The sequence below is a fragment of the Eucyclogobius newberryi genome, unplaced genomic scaffold (assembly GCF_026437365.1).
Source record: "Eucyclogobius newberryi isolate DKJ021-1_F unplaced genomic scaffold, fEucNew1.0.hap1 SCAF_9, whole genome shotgun sequence".
NCBI lineage: Eukaryota > Metazoa > Chordata > Actinopteri > Gobiiformes > Gobiidae > Eucyclogobius > Eucyclogobius newberryi.
In genome coordinates, this window is record NW_027316532.1 from 34808988 (window position 1) to 34822585 (window position 13598).

The following is a 13598-nucleotide window of genomic DNA, read 5'->3' on the forward strand; positions in this document are numbered from 1 at the left end:
TTTGGTGTCAATAACATACAATCATCAAAAATACCAATCAATTTTAAGTTTACATCATGTAATTTGTTTATTTACACGCCTTGTCCATACAATTATAGTAAATTTTATACAAAACACAATTTACAAAATCATTACTCAGGCAGAAACAGAAGGACTGGCATCCATGCGCAATACTCCAGGCTACTTCAAAGTTGTCAGGTTTTGATTATGTAATTCTTCAGGATTCTTTCCTGGAGCTTAGTGGTAAATGTACAACTCTGCGGAAACTCCAGGAAGTTTGACAATGACCTCTTGAATAAGTTAGTAAGTAATTATCTCCCTGAGAGCCGCAATGCACAGATGAGAAATTGCATTAGACTTGTCTGATTAATGTTTTAATAAGGTTTTCCGAACAAAATCTAAATATTGTTTGAATTGTAAAGTCCAATTCCTAAAGTGACATGAAGCAGGATGATTTTTGTTATTTTAATTCAAGGATCATCCCTGTTACTAAGGATCATCCCTGTAACTAAACTAATCCCATAGGACGACACCATTCATCTCTTTGCACAGGGACACTAAACGTACTACTATTTGTTACTTGCTCCTACTATGATGGTCCATCAAAGATGTTCCTGGAATGTCAGCAACATTTATAGTAGTATTTGATGTTTATGGACACCCAAAGTAACAAAATGCATGGGAAAAAACAGTGAGAAAATAAATAGTTTGTAGTATAACGTGGATTGTCCTGAAATCCCTCCCCTTGTTTGAAAGGACTGGGAGTTCTTTCATAAATCATTAAACCAAACATCACAAAAATCTTGTTTGAAGTTTCCCAGATGACAGAGTAACTGTTCAGAGAAAGCCCCACATCTTTCAAAGATTACATAACGCCGTGCTCACACTGTTATTGTTACCTTGTCCTTCAAATTCCCCTGATAATTTCTCCTCAACAATGAGCCAACTCTTCTGTCAAAGCAAAAATTGCATTCTTCCATGTGCAAACACTTTTATGGTAAGTCCACAACTCACCCATTGACCACCAAGCCAAAGACAACTAATACTTTCCCGATACCTTTGTCAATTTACCAAGCAGTACCTTAAAATGATTCAAACCATCAATGGCCAATCTTGTTTTTGTTTGTATATTTCTTGTGCTTCTCCGCTCACCTCACATGGCACTGCTCCATACTGGGACTTAGCTCATGCTACACCTGGATTCAATTACCTTTTCACTCAAAGCAATAGCCCTGAAGACAACTTATTTTCATATGAACATTGCACTGAATTATGCATTTGAATGTCAATGATTAAGAGAGTCGTGGGTAATGGTTTAGGGGTGAGAGGTTGTCGTGTTTTCTCTCTGAAGTGTTCTTCAAAGTAAAACTTACCTAACATGCCACCCAAAGACGGCTAAAACCTGGACACATGCTCAGAATAAGGCTTTCATGAACTGAAGAATAAACCATATGCATGATTACATTTATTAAAATTATGATTTAGTTTTATTAATTGGACTGTATGAAAGTTTGGGAGCAATGTGGTAAAGGTCGAACCATGTTCACCAAAAGGCACAGCACAGTACTTGTAAGCATGTTTTTTACAAATACAATACTTCTGAACACTTTGTACCATTCTTATGCCTCATGCCTTTAATACTGTGGAATACAATGCTAAAGGAACAACATGTCCATCGAAACAAGCAGAAGGCTCCTCCAGGGCAATTACGAGTCAGGTTTGTGAAGACGTAAGGACACAGTTATGAATAATGTTTTAGTGCAATAAAATCATCCAAAATATATATATATTTTAAATAGTTTTGGCTAAAAAGTTACATACTGTAGTTTTAAGGCATTTCTGAAAGTCACTTGTAACTGCACCACAGAGATTGTGGCATTTATTTTCTAATTAACTGCAAACTTATATTTACTTGTCAGCCGCTCCTTGTTTCTCCATGGACCATGATAAACCTCATTTGGCCTTTGGATTAGTTCAGCTCGAAGAGTTTCCCCCTGAAGTCTGAAAGTGGCTATTCAGCTGATAAACAACTCAGTAAGTGGCATCCCCATACATATTTGCTTCAGAACGCAATTATTATTTAACACTGAACAAAACTGTATGTTGTTATGTAGCACTCTACCTTGCTGGGGGATGACACTGGGTGAGTCATGCAGCATACGCTAACATGTACATTATGGTATATGTTGAGATTATTTTTTAAACATAAATAATAATATAATGATTACTCTGTTATGTTGCTTGAACAGCGTTAAAGATCTGAGCTGTAGATCCACAAGTTATGCCTTTCATCTGCTGTAACGTTATAAAGATTGGCCTTCAGGAAATGTCCAGTCAAACTAAGATTAATTATCGCACTAGAAACAAGCATATTTACATTCTGAAACACTGTGAAGGTTTTGGAGAATATGAGGCATTTCACAACATAATTGGAAAGTTTTGGTGATAAGTGGAATTGTATGAAGGACTAGAAATTATGTCATCGAAAATCATTTTGATTTAAATGTGATTCTTGCTCCTGTTGGCAAAGGCCCCGGTCTTGGCACATCTGACAGAGGTGTGGAAGGCTGTTTGACTCAGTCGCATTGGGCAATACTGTGCGATAATGAAAAACACAGAGGCGTCTGGGTGGGTTCTTCAGAAGAAGTCTTTTGGGAAAGTACCTCTAATTTAGAGTTTCTAAAGTTGTTGACTTATTTGTTCTTTCAAGTAATGATTTGTGACCTGTAAATAAGGTCATAGGCTAGATTTACTTGAGGGAAACATTTTGTTTACATACCTTCCTTTAGTGAGGGGAAAAAGCAAATGCATAGGATTGTCTGTATCGCATATATAAGCACAAGCCATTGGAGAAAGATTCAAGTATGGGAGTTCAACTCCAGTCTTACTAAAACATGGTGAGTCTTAGGGTTTGTGGTTGTTAGAAATAGTTCATGCTACTCAACATTAAATTATATCTTCATTATTGACTCCTGGATCAGAACCTGGGAAAGATGAAAAAAAGGAAAGAAAAAAAAGAAGGTCAAAGAAGGTCAAAACCATCAGAAATGTGACTCGCTAAAAATGATCAGAGAGCAAACCTACCCATGATACAGTATTTACTGCTGCTGTGAAGCTCGAATATTCATCCTTCTGCGGCTCGTGGAGGAGACTCTGCGGCTCTGGGTCCTGCCCTGTTGCTCCGAGGGGTAAGCCACTACTTGGGACCTCTGCACCTGCACCCCATCCATCTCCCTCATGTCTCTGGCCATCTGCGACAGCGTTTGACCTGGATTGGTCTGCAAACGCTGGAACAGACTCTCTCTGTTAATTTTCCTCTCCGGACAGTGGAAAGTCAGTCCTATTCCTTCATCGGCCTTCATTTCCCTGGAGAAGCCGTCCGAGGTGCCATCGAAGCAACGTCCGATGGCGATCTCTTTGGCCACTCTTGGGTTCTGGTCTGTCACTGTGTAGATGCCGTAGTTGTGTCCGAGCGGGTCCACAGGGGCTAGCATGGTGAATCCGTGTGTTTCGTTGTTTGGGGCAGTTGGTGGATGCTTGATCAGATACTCCTGCAGGAGACTGTTTGTGAGGGTTCTCCTGCAGTTACCTTGGGGAAGCACTGTTATGAGAGATCTATCCACCGCCGCTTGATCAAACAACATCCCGCTACATTTGAATTCAACACATGCCGCTGATGTATTGGCCTCGCGCATGTCTCTGGTGCTCCGAATATCTCTGATACCATAAAGCTTGCCTGAATTTTCCCTATGTGTTCCGCCAAAATTTCTTGACCGAACCATTACTTCCTTTTGCCCATTTATCCTGACCTTTATGTAGCAAGCTCTGAACTCCTGAGGATTTGGCCACCATGACAGGTAATCCCCTGTCCAGGTTGTCAGATCATTTTCTTCAAATGGAACGACATTATATTCATACTTGTCTTTTTCCACTCTAAAGAATCTGAAATGATTTGAATCGAAGGGTGCATTCTCACAAGCTAGTAAACTCTGGTATGGATAAATCGGCCCATTGCTCTCGTCAAAGTTGTTTAGGTTGGGTTTGGCCAAGTTGATTCTGAAGGCTGTTTTTTTAAGTGCAGGATCGTCATGGTCTGAACGCTGGTAGTTTAACTTATCTAGATAAGGCTGGGACACGCCAATGATGTTTGGGTTCATTTTTGGAGACGACGGGGCTGCTTCAAGCTCCTCTCCTCCCATCATGGCCGTCACATATGCAGTGTAGGCATCAGGTGTCCGCGCATCGCAAAACGCAGGTAAGCAGGCCCCGTTAGATCCCGTTATGACACTATCAAACCGCCCCCAGGCTCGAGGGTTCGAGGAGAATCCAGGTTTTGGCTCCAAGTTTATCAAGCTGATCACCACCCCTTCAAGTTGTTCACTGTGAAGAAACTTGTCACTCATATAAGCCCTGACTTTGACATAGCATCGTCGATTTTCAGGCACGTCCAAATTAAAAAGTCGACGTTCTCTGATCTCCATGTTGCCGATCAGAAAAGTACGTTCCTCTCGCTTGTTCCGTCCAGACGTTGTGGTGGTGTATGAAAAGTCACTCTCTTCCTCCCAAACTCCTGTGTCCGGGTTCAAAGACCACAGTTTCATTTTAGGGATGTGCTCTTGCATTTTGACATGTTGCGTGTCAAGGAGGACTTGGACGCCGCCCGCGCCCAGTATGTCTCTGTTGCTCTCGTCTCGGAAATCGACAGAAAACATGCCATAAGTTCTCAAGGGCAGCATGTCACCATCGTCGCTGACAAAGTTGAGGTCGCCCGGAGTGGCAGCTGCTGTCGTGATGTTTCTAGGATCGATAAATGTCACACTGGCTTTCACTGTGCCTTCATAGACCTCCCCATTGTCCTTATGGAAAGAGTTGGCAGGGATAACTAACTGGCCTATGGGGTCTTCTCCTTTGATCTCCCCCAAGTCGATGGAGTTGCTTTCTCCTGCATTGAGATCAATTGGTTCTTTTTTCCTCATCACTTTGACATCATGATAAATAGATCCACCTTTCTTGTCAAAAATGAAGACTTTTGGAGTGTCAATGAACCCTTGAGTGGGGTCGACAAAGTTTACGACTAACCTCTGTGTGTCTTGAGTAATGTGTAATGTGAAGTCCCCTTGAAAGCCAGTGGTGCCAACTCTTTCCTTTCCAATGTAGATATGACCAAATCTTAATGGTTCAAAGTTGTCGGCCGAGACAACTCTGCCCCTGACCAGTACTGTGGGTTCAACACATTTCTGACAGCTGCACGTGGTGACCATTTTGATTGGAAGGCTGTAGCTGCCACAGTCGATGGTGCGAGTCTCCATAGTTTGGACGGCACAACAAAAGGTCCCTCCATCTCTGCAGCGTAGATCGTAGTCCAAGGATCCGGGACATTTGTTGTGAGGGCAGCGCCCGGCGTTGTAGAATGTGGAGTCTGTCCCGGGTTGAACACAGTCCACTGGCATCCTGATGAGGTGTGGCTCAGGGGTGGAGTTACAAGCTGGGGACCCTTTAGCTGTGAATTACAAACACGAGGTTGAATGTTTGAGCCTCTTCTGTATACCTTCTACTTTATAGTAGCAATTGAGAGTAAATCCAGACTGTTCCTCAGCTTCAATGAGACCCAAAAACAAATGTAGTTTGACATTCAATAACTACCACCTTAAACAACCTTGAATATTAGACATATGTCTCATTTGTAGCTTTTGCACTCTCCCATGAAAGCTCCATGTCCCATAGCTAACCAGCACCTGGAAGATTTGTAGAACATATAGTTTTCCCATTTAGACATGAAAATGCATTCTTGTCCGTCCAAAAGCAAGACAAGAAACATTATTTACTGACTATATCAAATTTCACCACTGCTGCCCGTGTTCTGGGGAAATTAAGTTTGAGGTTTTACAGTATCCAAGCCATCCCACACAATAATGCATCTCTATTTAGAAGGGCACGGACCTAACCAATGTCAACATCATAAAATCTTGCTCCCAGTCTGTAATATTTTCTTTCAGTACGTAATATATAGTCTAATTTTCCTTCAGCAAATGATTAAGTGACTACTGATTTCTCTATTCAAGTGTGAACACTAGGACATTGTATGAACGCATAGATGTGGTTTGTGGATAGCTTATGCCTCAATCTGGAAGTTGACATTTTTGCATATTCATTTTATGGCAGCTGCTTTTTATAGTTTCAAACTATTACTGGATATTTGCTTTTTGTCAGCAGTTTAAATAATCTTAAAGCTTTGAGTGAATACAGTACATCACTGTCAAATAGGCCAGGCTTAAATGGTCTTTTTACATCATGAATTTATTTCTCCTGCGGATGATTATTATTGCACTTCATTGTATCTTTTCTCTTGTGATATTTCAACTAAATATTTAATGTTTGGGGTGAGATGCTTTGCTTTCCATGTGTGCACTTACCAATGACAGTGAGGAGAGCAGGTGAGGACTTGATGCTGCCTGCAGAGCTGCTGGTTTTACAATAATAGTGTCCAGACTGCTCCAACTTCAGATCTCGTAGCACCAAATCCTCCTCATACTTGTACACCTTTCTGTCCAGCAGAGTGCCATTGTGGTACCTAGACAAGACCCAGGGTTTATTAAAGATTGAGGTGATAAACAGAGATTTTAATAAAGGTTTTTCCACAAGCATCTGTTTGACATTACATTCTAAGACAAGTCCACACAATTTTGGAAATGTCAGGTGTTTTTTTGCCCATTCCACAGTAAGTTTTTTTAAAATGTATAATTTGTTTTGCTGCCAAGCACTGTATTAGTGAAGATTTTGCCAAACAACATTTACTTCTAACAGAAATGTTTCCCTGTTGTGGTTACTGGAACAACAGAGGAGCTGCCAATGAGAAAAAATATAGTTTTACCCCATTAAAAAGTGTTCTCAAAGTCTGAGTTATTTGGTTGAAAGATTTCATTGTGTTGAAATCTTTCAACCAAAATAATTCAGTTGTTTCTTAAGGACATTACATATAAATGACGCCTAATACAGCCCCAATGGCAGAAGCTGAACTTTGCACAAGAAAATTAGACTGAAAAAATACATTTGCCATTGGGTACAATATAATCACTTTTGGGTAATTCTGGGTAAGAGACAACTTGCATACATCGGCAACAAAATGATCACAAAGCCATTGGAGTTTTTCTTGATTTAGAGCAATGTTGAGCTGAATGTTTTGTCTCCCGTCAGTTGACAACAGGACGAATAAACAAAACACACTTCAATACTTATTCTCACACTACGATTAACAGGCTATTACTTTTTCCCCTCACCAGTAGTATTTGTCAGGCTTTGGTGACCCCGTGGCCTTGCAGCACATCAGCACTCGTCCGCCCTCGTAGCGCACTTTGTCCTCGGGGTGCTTCACAATATATGGCTTTTCTAATGAAAGGAGGAAAAAAACAGCCAAAGTCATGACCACACTTGTGAATGGGACTGCAGTGTTCAGAGACCTCATAAAACTCACAAACTTCCCATCATAATTTTGCACTAGCCCTTTGCACATGAAAAAATATTGTTCAGGGGTTTAAGCCTTTGAACGTTTTTATGTTTTTATTTGGTTTCCATGCAACCACATAGTAATTATAACCTTCACAAAGTCATACAATAGGCAAGACTGTTTATGTTTTAGTCTTGTCATTTCCTGTTAAAAGTTTAGGATTGAAATGTTTCCTGGATAATTATAACTATTACGCTGGGAAAATTTAACTTTACTGCCAATAATATTTATATTAATTACAAATAAAATTGTTCTACTACGACTTTAAAGGGAGTTACAATACATCAAAAAGACAAATTCAGCAACGTTAATTGTTCACTTGATTTGCAGGTCTTGACTAAACATTTAGAAATGACTTTGTGGTGAAATAACCTGATTTATTCATAGCTTTCCTGAGTCTCGCTCTCTTTGGTAACTTCATATCACTGTCCCGGCTTTACTTGATGGTCTGTGAGCTCATAAAAGGCACTGGCCTGAGGAGTGGTCAGCCTCAAACAGACTGATTTGAGAACAATCGGAGCATAATATTTGCATACTGTTGTTGTTTCCTTGAGCAACACACTTAACACACACCAACATTACTTGAATTGCGTGTGTGACCACATGTCATAGTGGCTAATGCATGATCGTTGTTTGTATAGTCTCATTAATGACTGAAATACTGGCTGTTAATGTTTTAAAGTTGTTATGTAAAATATGCTATTTAACATATGCGCATATTAGCCCTCGTTCAGCTGTGACACACAACAATGAAATGGTTGCTTATTTTTGTAGATCTCTGGGCACTTGTTTTGGGCTGTTTTTCAAATACTTCATCGCTTGTTGCTCTCTGAACATCTGGCAACCCTGCCACATGTGCAAATGACCCAATTCACCAGATAATAAAGACATGCATCATAAAGAAGAGGTAAACCTGCAGTTTTGAGCACAGCTTTGACCCACGATCGTCCCGTTGTGTTACTGGTCGCTGAAGCAGTCACTGGTGCAAACTTTTCTTTTCGTATGGAGACCAGGGCCGAGCTGGAAGAGCAAACTCCTGGTAGTGTAAAGTGCCCCTTGCTGTCCGTGCGGGCCAGGATGACCTTAGGCTGACTGGGCAGGGCCACCCAGGCTCCAGACACAGGCACTCCAGTCACACTGTGGACTTCTCCCAGCAGGACATGACCGTCACACACACAGCGACTGCAGTCCTCGCTGGGACGTCCCTCAGAGCACGACATCTGACATTTGACTTGGACAAAGAAGATGCAAAGAAATGAATAGTCTTATCATAGGTTTAGATCTTACTCAAATAGTTGCCACAGTTTGGATCTGAACCTATTTACAGCAGGTTACATCCTGTTAATATAGAAGTTGTTCTTAGTTCTCTTTCTTTAGTAATGTATTTTCTACCTGGGCATGGGCTCTTTCCACACTTCTGCATTTCAGCAGGACGTCCTGTACACTGAACTGTTGGTGAGCTCTTGACACAGGTCCTCCTCCTGATCCGGCGCCCCCCTCCACAGGACACTGAGCAGGTGCCCCATCGCCCCCACGAACCCCACTTGGCTGTACACACAACAAAATTATAATGGATTTTAGATGTGGGACACACATTGTGATTAAGTTAAAAGAGAAATCCCCTTTAGCACAGTTTGGCTGTAATAAACCAGAGGCAGGAGAGAATGAAACGACTAGGCTCAGAGTCGGACCACTTTACCATTGAGCCCATCTGCTCAGTAATTAACTAAGAAAGAGAGACATTTGATTAAAACACTCTGGTGTGCTGGTAAAAACAAACCAAGGAAGTGCATTTATTTCTAAATCCTCTGTTAATTATAATCTGGAGATGATTTTCTCATTATTGCAAAAAGCAGAAGGTGCTCTAGGCTTTGCATATGTTGAGATTTTAGGCACAAAGACGCCTTGTCCTAAGTGTGTGAACAAATTTACATTAAGTACAAACTGTCCCTGTTAGGGTTACTAATAATATAGCACTTACTGTTTCTCGTTTGTTTGTTTGTTTGTTTGTTTGTTTGTTTGTTTATTTGTTTGTTTGTTTTATTCAAATTTGCCTTTACAATTTGATGCATTATTCATTCACAGTTGGTGGTGATAAGATGGCCTGGGGCAGACTGGCAAAAATGTGTCTGTCTATCCAAGCGCACCATCCGACTCGTCACCACCAAACATTTACTCACACACTATATTCACACACTGTATGATGTAGGGAAAGTGTTTTCAAGGACCAGAGGACAGTTTGCACTTGTCGGAGCTGGGAACTGCCAACCTTTAGACGCTCCAACCACAGAATCTGTTTCCTGACCTGTGCATGGAGGCGTGGAGCACTCGCGTCGGTCTGTGTGGTGCCCCGGGCAGGCGGGCACCAGCAGCAATGGCATGGGCTGGCTGCTCAGGCACTTCCTGTGTCTAGCCTGGATGCCCACGTCGTTACACACAGAGGTGGAGCAAGGACCCCACTCACTCCAGTCGGACCAGTAACTCTGCACTGAATACACAAATACAGAACTGTGATTAAAAATGTAGTGTGATGAAAACTGTTTGGATTACACCCAATTTCTTTGATTTCATGTATTAAAGGGTCACTATAACTATTGAAATGAGCTTTTTCTATCTTAAAAAAAGCATGCTCTTTTTCTATAATCAAAAAGACACCATGACCGTGACTGATTGTTTGTCCATCACTGTTTTAGAGACACCTATATTTCAATTTAGTGAAAAATGGCCCAAACACAAACTCTAAAACACCACCACAATGACACCGACACTTTGGATGTGTGAATTTTCCCCCATTTGCCAGTTATTCACAAAAGCTCAGAGCTTGGAGCAGCCCTAGCTAACGAAACACTGCTCTGATTGTTTAGTATGCAAATAGTGTTGGTACTGGAACTGTGCCAGGCTGAACTCCCGTCACCCTGAAGCCCCCACGATTACCTGGAGGACATTGGAATCGGACGTGGTAGTTGGAACAGACCCTCCCGTGGGGCTGCTCCTTGTTGACGCACCAGAAGCCCTTGTCAAGGCTGGAGTGCACCACTTCTCCTGTATCAGCAGCTGAAACCCAGTCTGTGGTGCGCACCTCCATGGCTGTGGGCCGCGCACACACCCTCTCTCTGTAATAGAACCGAATCGCCTCCAAACGCTCATAGTCTCCGTTCCCGCCGGGATGATCGATGTTGAACCAGGACGTCCACTCTGTCACGCCTGTGTGCGCACATTCAGAGGGAAAGAAAAATGTGTTTTATAAGCCAGGAAAACTAGAGGAGAGAAATTATCCAATTGGGAATGCAGAACAAGTGTGGCCAAAAGAAGGGGAATTAAAACGTTTGAATTGGTCTTACATGCTGAAGAGACAGAGTTGATGTGTTGCATATGTTTAGAAGTCTGCTACTGTCATTTAAAGTCAGACTTCTCTCACAGGGGAGCTATTCTGCAGCTTGGTGTTTTGTCTACAGCCTTTTTGGGGTTATTGAGAGTCATGCAACATTATGAACTGCTGACGATGAGTACTGGCAGCTGTATGACATAGATGCTGGGACAAAAAAAACTAAAAATACTGTGTGTTTGTACCTGTTGGCTGTGAGTAGGAATAGGAGTTGTAGGCAACGCGTTCACTCTCAGAATGATGTCTGGGCCGCAATGATCCTGAAAACAGAATCGTAAACACCAGGTGTTGCAGCCTTCAAAGAATGCAATATATATCAATGCAAATATCAATGCAAAATATCTAAATATATATATGTATATATTCTATAATATAATATATATATATATATATGTATATATATTATATTATAATATATATATATATATGTATATATATTATATTATAATATATATATATATATATATATATATTATATTATATTATCTATATATATATATATATATATATATATATATATATATATATATATATATATATATATATATATATATATATATATATATATATTCTCTTCACCTACAATACAGTAAATTATATCAACATTCAACAGCCACAAATCCTCATGCCAAACTCAATTTGTGAATCCACTTTTCACTACCAAAAATATTCTTTTTTACTTTCAAAAGATCATTGGTTCCCTTGACTAATATAGAAAAAGTACTTCCTCCACTTTTGACTTTGTTCTGATCCATGTGAAACAGATTTGGTTGGAAACCAGTCCCCGGAAAGACAGCATCATCTTCCCCAAATGCCAAACATTTCAGAGTCTGATTTATTGACACTTTGGAAAAACCCCAGTGTGGTTTCTAACTCTTTGGTTATCCATCTATTTCCCTCCTGATCTTTTACTTTGAAGCCTGTCCACAGCCCACTCCTGGTTCAGACAATGTGTGGAATATTGTCCATCCATCACATTTCTATGGCTGTTGTCATCCTGATGTTTAATCCCAGGATCTCCTCTAGTATTCTCGCCTCAGTTGGTCTCTTGCTCTAGCGCTGATCAAACCCAAGCACTTTTATCAATTACGTCTTTGAGCTAAAGTAAAGCATTTTTTAATGCTTTCATCAGCTCAAGGACAATACTATTGCAATGCACTTTATGTCGGTGTCTCCCAGTCTGCCCAACACACCCAGACGTCAGTACATCGTCCCAGTTTTTTCGGTCTCCGTTCGCTTTTTAAAGCTCTAAATGACCTTGCCCCTCCTTGTCCCTGCCCGAGACCCAGGCAGGGCTCTAAGGTCCACAAATCAGTTTCTGCTGGACATCCCCAGAGCCAGACTCAAACACATTTTAGCCTTTTTTAAATCTGGGTTTTAGACATATTTATTCAGACTGGCTTTTAACATTCAGTATTTTTGTGAATTTTGACTCAGTTTTATGTTTTGAATTGTGTTTGATTTTTATGGAGAGACATTTTGATCACCTTGATTGCTGTAAAGGGCTCTAAAAAATAAAGGTTGATTGATAGTTGTGACAAATTAGTACAATGCAGCATATGAAGCAGACACAAAAGCAGCATTTGCACATTGTGAGTCTTTTTGAAATTGATTGTAGCAGCACAAACATGTTTCCATGCCAGGCCAATGAATCCCTTCTGCATCTTCTCTTTACCACATGCTGGAGCCAGGAGAAACACAAAGGATATAACAGAATTAATTAAATATGTGAATGGGCCGCAGGTTACTTTATAATGAAAAAGTAGTGCCCATTAATAGAAATAAATAAATAGAAAGAGAGAGAGAGAGGGAGAGAGGCATGATAGTGACATAAACAAAGTGGACTTCTGAGAGAGACACTGCTGTGTTTATGAGCCCGGGCAGACATCACATCGGGACCATTCCCCGCTGGATTTACTGCTCACTTCACATCAAGTTGATAGATTTTGCAATGAGACGCAGTATTATTACAAGTTTTACAGTGATGGCATGTTTGTTGAGCTAGCAGACAACTTGACCTTTATAGTGGCTATTTTTGCTTCGTGTTGTAAAAAAAAAAAATCATTGATAGTTTTTCCTATTGACTTTGTATGTCTGAGCCATTGGAAAAGCAGCAGAAACACATGGTTTTGCAGCTCAGTCTGACAACTTCAACTCCAGGTTCCAAAGTCAAAATATATGGTTTTTGAAGTTAAATTTAGCAGGTCTGGACTGATCACTGTAGATGGCCAGTCTTAGTCTTGTTCTCAACAGATGCTGTCAAAATTACCCACAATACATCCTATTTTTTAGCTTCTGGTTAAGGTAATACCAATCTTTTACAAGAAAGAAGTCACTATTCAAATATATTCCATTACGCCCCTTAGGCCACGGCAGAAAAGTCCATCTGGTTCTGTTAATGCACATGGCAGGTGACTGTTGCATAATATGTCTATCTTCGCCTTGTTGTTGGCATCTGATTATCATTTCAAGATGGCCCATAATGAAAACACAGCCAAAGTGCGTCTGAATGTTTATGAGGTGACAACAGTTTTGCACAGACAGAGAAGCACATTAGCTGCGTGCTACGCTAACACAGGTCTCATGACAGCCTCACGCAGCTTATGTGAGCATCTGAGAGCTGTGTTGCACTTTATTAATTTGAAAGCCAAGAATCTTTCTGGAGACACAGCTCTATAAGGAATGTGAATAAATATAGCTCATCAATAA

At 40.6% G+C, this 13598-nt stretch overlaps 1 protein-coding gene across 3 annotated transcripts in view; it reads right to left on the reverse strand.

Moving 5' to 3' along the window:
* Positions 1-13598, reverse strand: part of cilp2 (cartilage intermediate layer protein 2) — a 117350-nt gene that overhangs the window by 97445 nt on the left and 6307 nt on the right. Inside the window, exons 2-10 of one of the 3 annotated variants that reach the window (XR_011925931.1) lie at positions 11075-11149; positions 10439-10708; positions 9810-9992; positions 8897-9052; positions 8418-8735; positions 7278-7386; positions 6414-6571; positions 3085-5500; positions 672-2984 (exon numbers count right to left, since the gene is read on the reverse strand). Coding sequence is in view for 2 of the 3 variants with exons in the window: in XM_072438480.1 (XP_072294581.1) it covers positions 3099-5500; positions 6414-6571; positions 7278-7386; positions 8418-8735; positions 8897-9052; positions 9810-9992; positions 10439-10708; positions 11075-11149 (3671 nt within the window). In the remaining variant the exon portion in view is untranslated. Of the gene's footprint in view, positions 1-41; positions 2985-3080; positions 5501-6413; positions 6572-7277; positions 7387-8417; positions 8736-8896; positions 9053-9809; positions 9993-10438; positions 10709-11074; positions 11150-13598 lie in introns of those variants that run through there. The other 2 variants (XM_072438480.1, XM_072438481.1) reach the window with 2 other exon arrangements.